Genomic DNA, 2,344 nt, shown 5'->3' on the forward strand with positions numbered 1-2,344 from the left:
CTCACCGAAGAACACGTCAGAGTAGAACTTCAGCTCCCAAATAGGAGTATTTCCAGTTCTGCTGGTTGCTTTGAACTTTCAGAAACATCCAGTTCTGCTAGTTGCTTGGAACTTTCAGAAACATCAGTCCCCGAAATTGTTCCTCTTGCAGTACAAGGATTTCCCCAAAATGAAACGAGGGAAGATGATTGGACATTGGTTCAGCGGCTAATAATATAGTACTCCTAGATGAAAAAAGAGAGTCCAGGCAAGCAAAACACAACCCTGATAACTAGTAGCAATCTGTTTCTGAAAGTTACAACCTATCATAGCAAAGGACACCACTCCAAAGTCTCCAAATCTTCTCTCCAGAGACTGGAACCAATGATGCTCTCATTACGACCTATCTCGTACCCTAATCGTCTGACCGACGAGCAAAAGAATCATTAACTGAACTCGGCGCACGATCAGACATGTCTCCGACTCACTATCATGGCGGACTGGCGGTCACCCCGCGACGGTCTGCAGCAGGATCTCGTTGAACGTGTCGATGGGGCCGGGCATGCACCAGTGCACGCAGTCGTTCTGCACCCGCGCGTCCGGCCCGCCGGCGAACGGATCGCTGCGCATGTACGGCCCCGGGTGGCCGTCCGGCCGCAGGTTGGCCAGCCTCGTCACGTCCAGCGCCGCGAACCGCAGGGGCCCGGCGCCGGCGTGGGCGGCCACCGCCTCCAGGACGGTCCGCCTCATCTCCTTCTCCGTGTAGCCCAGCCCCTTCTCGTCCTCCCTGTACGGGTGCCTCCTGGGGCACGCGCCGGCCTTGTCCCAGTCCCCCTCGAAGTGCGCCGGCGAGAACGTGGTGACCGCGACCAGCTTGCTGTCCGCGCCGTGCCGCCGGGCGACCTCGGCGAGCGTGCGGCGCACGGCCTCCTTGAACGCGCCGAAGAAGGCCGTCTCGGTGCGGTTGAGGTCCGCGCAGTCGTGGCAGCCCACGACCCTGCCGCCGTCGTGGTAGACGCCGGGGATGAGGAACCAGTGCCCGACGGACAGCACGGCGGCGTCGATCCCGCCCAGCCGCGACATCCACCGCTCGTCGAACGAGTCGAGGAACACGTTGTTGTGCCGCACGCCGGCGTGCTCCGCCTTCTCGGCGACCCGCACCAGGAGCGGCGACCAGAAGATGGAGACGGTGGCGTTGTGCTCCCGGAAGACCCAGCGCCGGAACCTGTTCTCCTCGCCGTCCCGGTACACGAGGTCCGGGCGGGAGCGGGAGGCGAGGAGGCAGAGCAGCGACTCGCCCTGGTTGCGCGCCATGGAGTCGCCCACGAAGGCCAGGTGCCTGTTGCGGAGCCAGCGGAGGAACGCCTCCGGGGAGAAGGCGGGGAGGTCGCACCGCCGTGGCCGCCACCGCCAGTGGAGGTACCCGGTGTCCGGGCGGCCGTGCGCCATGCAGTTCTGCCCGTCCTTGATGGTGCCGCAGCTCGTGCCGTCGTACAGCGGCGGGCGCGCGTCCGGCACCCACTCGCCGTCGGAGTAGTCGCACGGCGGCGACGCGGATCCTGACGCCGACACGTCTCCGCCTGCTCGGGCCAACACGACAAGGAAACATTTAGTACTGGAGTACTATCCACTACGCCAAACAATCTCCCAGGAACCCAAGATGCCGCACAAGCGGGTGAAATCACACGCCATTTCTTGCACATTTCAACCGTAAAACCACCATGGCCGCTATTTATTGAGCTTATCAAGAGCGCCTTTTATAAATACTTCTAGAACTCCAGAAAACGGCAAGAAAAAGGGGGGGAATTTATCATCGAAGCAAAACGGAATCCGCTGGAGGGAAAGCTCAATTGACGAGCTAAATCGGCCAGAGGCAGATCCACACAGCACATTGCGAGGACCACTAGGAGAAATCAAATGGAAAACCTAACACCGTACCTTGAGTTTCCCCCAATGCTTCGCCCCCTCGGCCGGGAGCGGGAGGGGGCGGGGGCAGCTGCTCCTCAAGCGCATTGACGGGCGCGTGCCTGTGCTGGGACGGCGCCGCCTCGCGCGCCTGCGGCTGCGCCAGGAGCGGCGGCTTGGGCGCGGCCAGCGGGTTGAAGAGCAGGTAGTGGAGGAGCGCGAGGGGGAGGAGGGCGTAGAGGACGTAGGAGAGGAATTGCTTCCTGGGGAGCGACAAGTGGGTGGTCTGGAGGTGGTGGCTCTGCGGGAAATTGGTGCCCATGGCTGCGCGGGGGGAGCTATGTTCGTGCACGGGGGGAGGCAGCCATGGCGGACGGGGCGGGGCACGAGTCAAGAGGAAAGGGGATCGAGGGAGATGGGAATCCTTCCTTCCTTTCCTTGGGAACACAAATGTTTTTTC

The 2,344-nt window shown here is 61.7% G+C and overlaps 1 protein-coding gene across 1 annotated transcript; it reads right to left on the bottom strand.

The window, feature by feature from the left end:
* Positions 1-246: 246 nt before the first annotated feature.
* Positions 247-2,344, bottom strand: LOC125523223 (xyloglucan O-acetyltransferase 2-like). Its single transcript, XM_048688275.2, has 2 exons — positions 1,918-2,344; positions 247-1,559 (listed from the first exon to the last, which is right to left on the bottom strand). The coding sequence occupies exons 1-2, from the start codon at positions 2,204-2,206 to the stop codon at positions 487-489; spliced, it is 1,362 nt and encodes a 453-aa protein (XP_048544232.1). The 5' UTR covers positions 2,207-2,344; the 3' UTR covers positions 247-486.

This window comes from Triticum urartu, chromosome 7A (assembly GCF_056163025.1).
Source record: "Triticum urartu cultivar PI428250 chromosome 7A, HENAU_Tu73, whole genome shotgun sequence".
Lineage (NCBI taxonomy): Eukaryota > Viridiplantae > Streptophyta > Magnoliopsida > Poales > Poaceae > Triticum > Triticum urartu.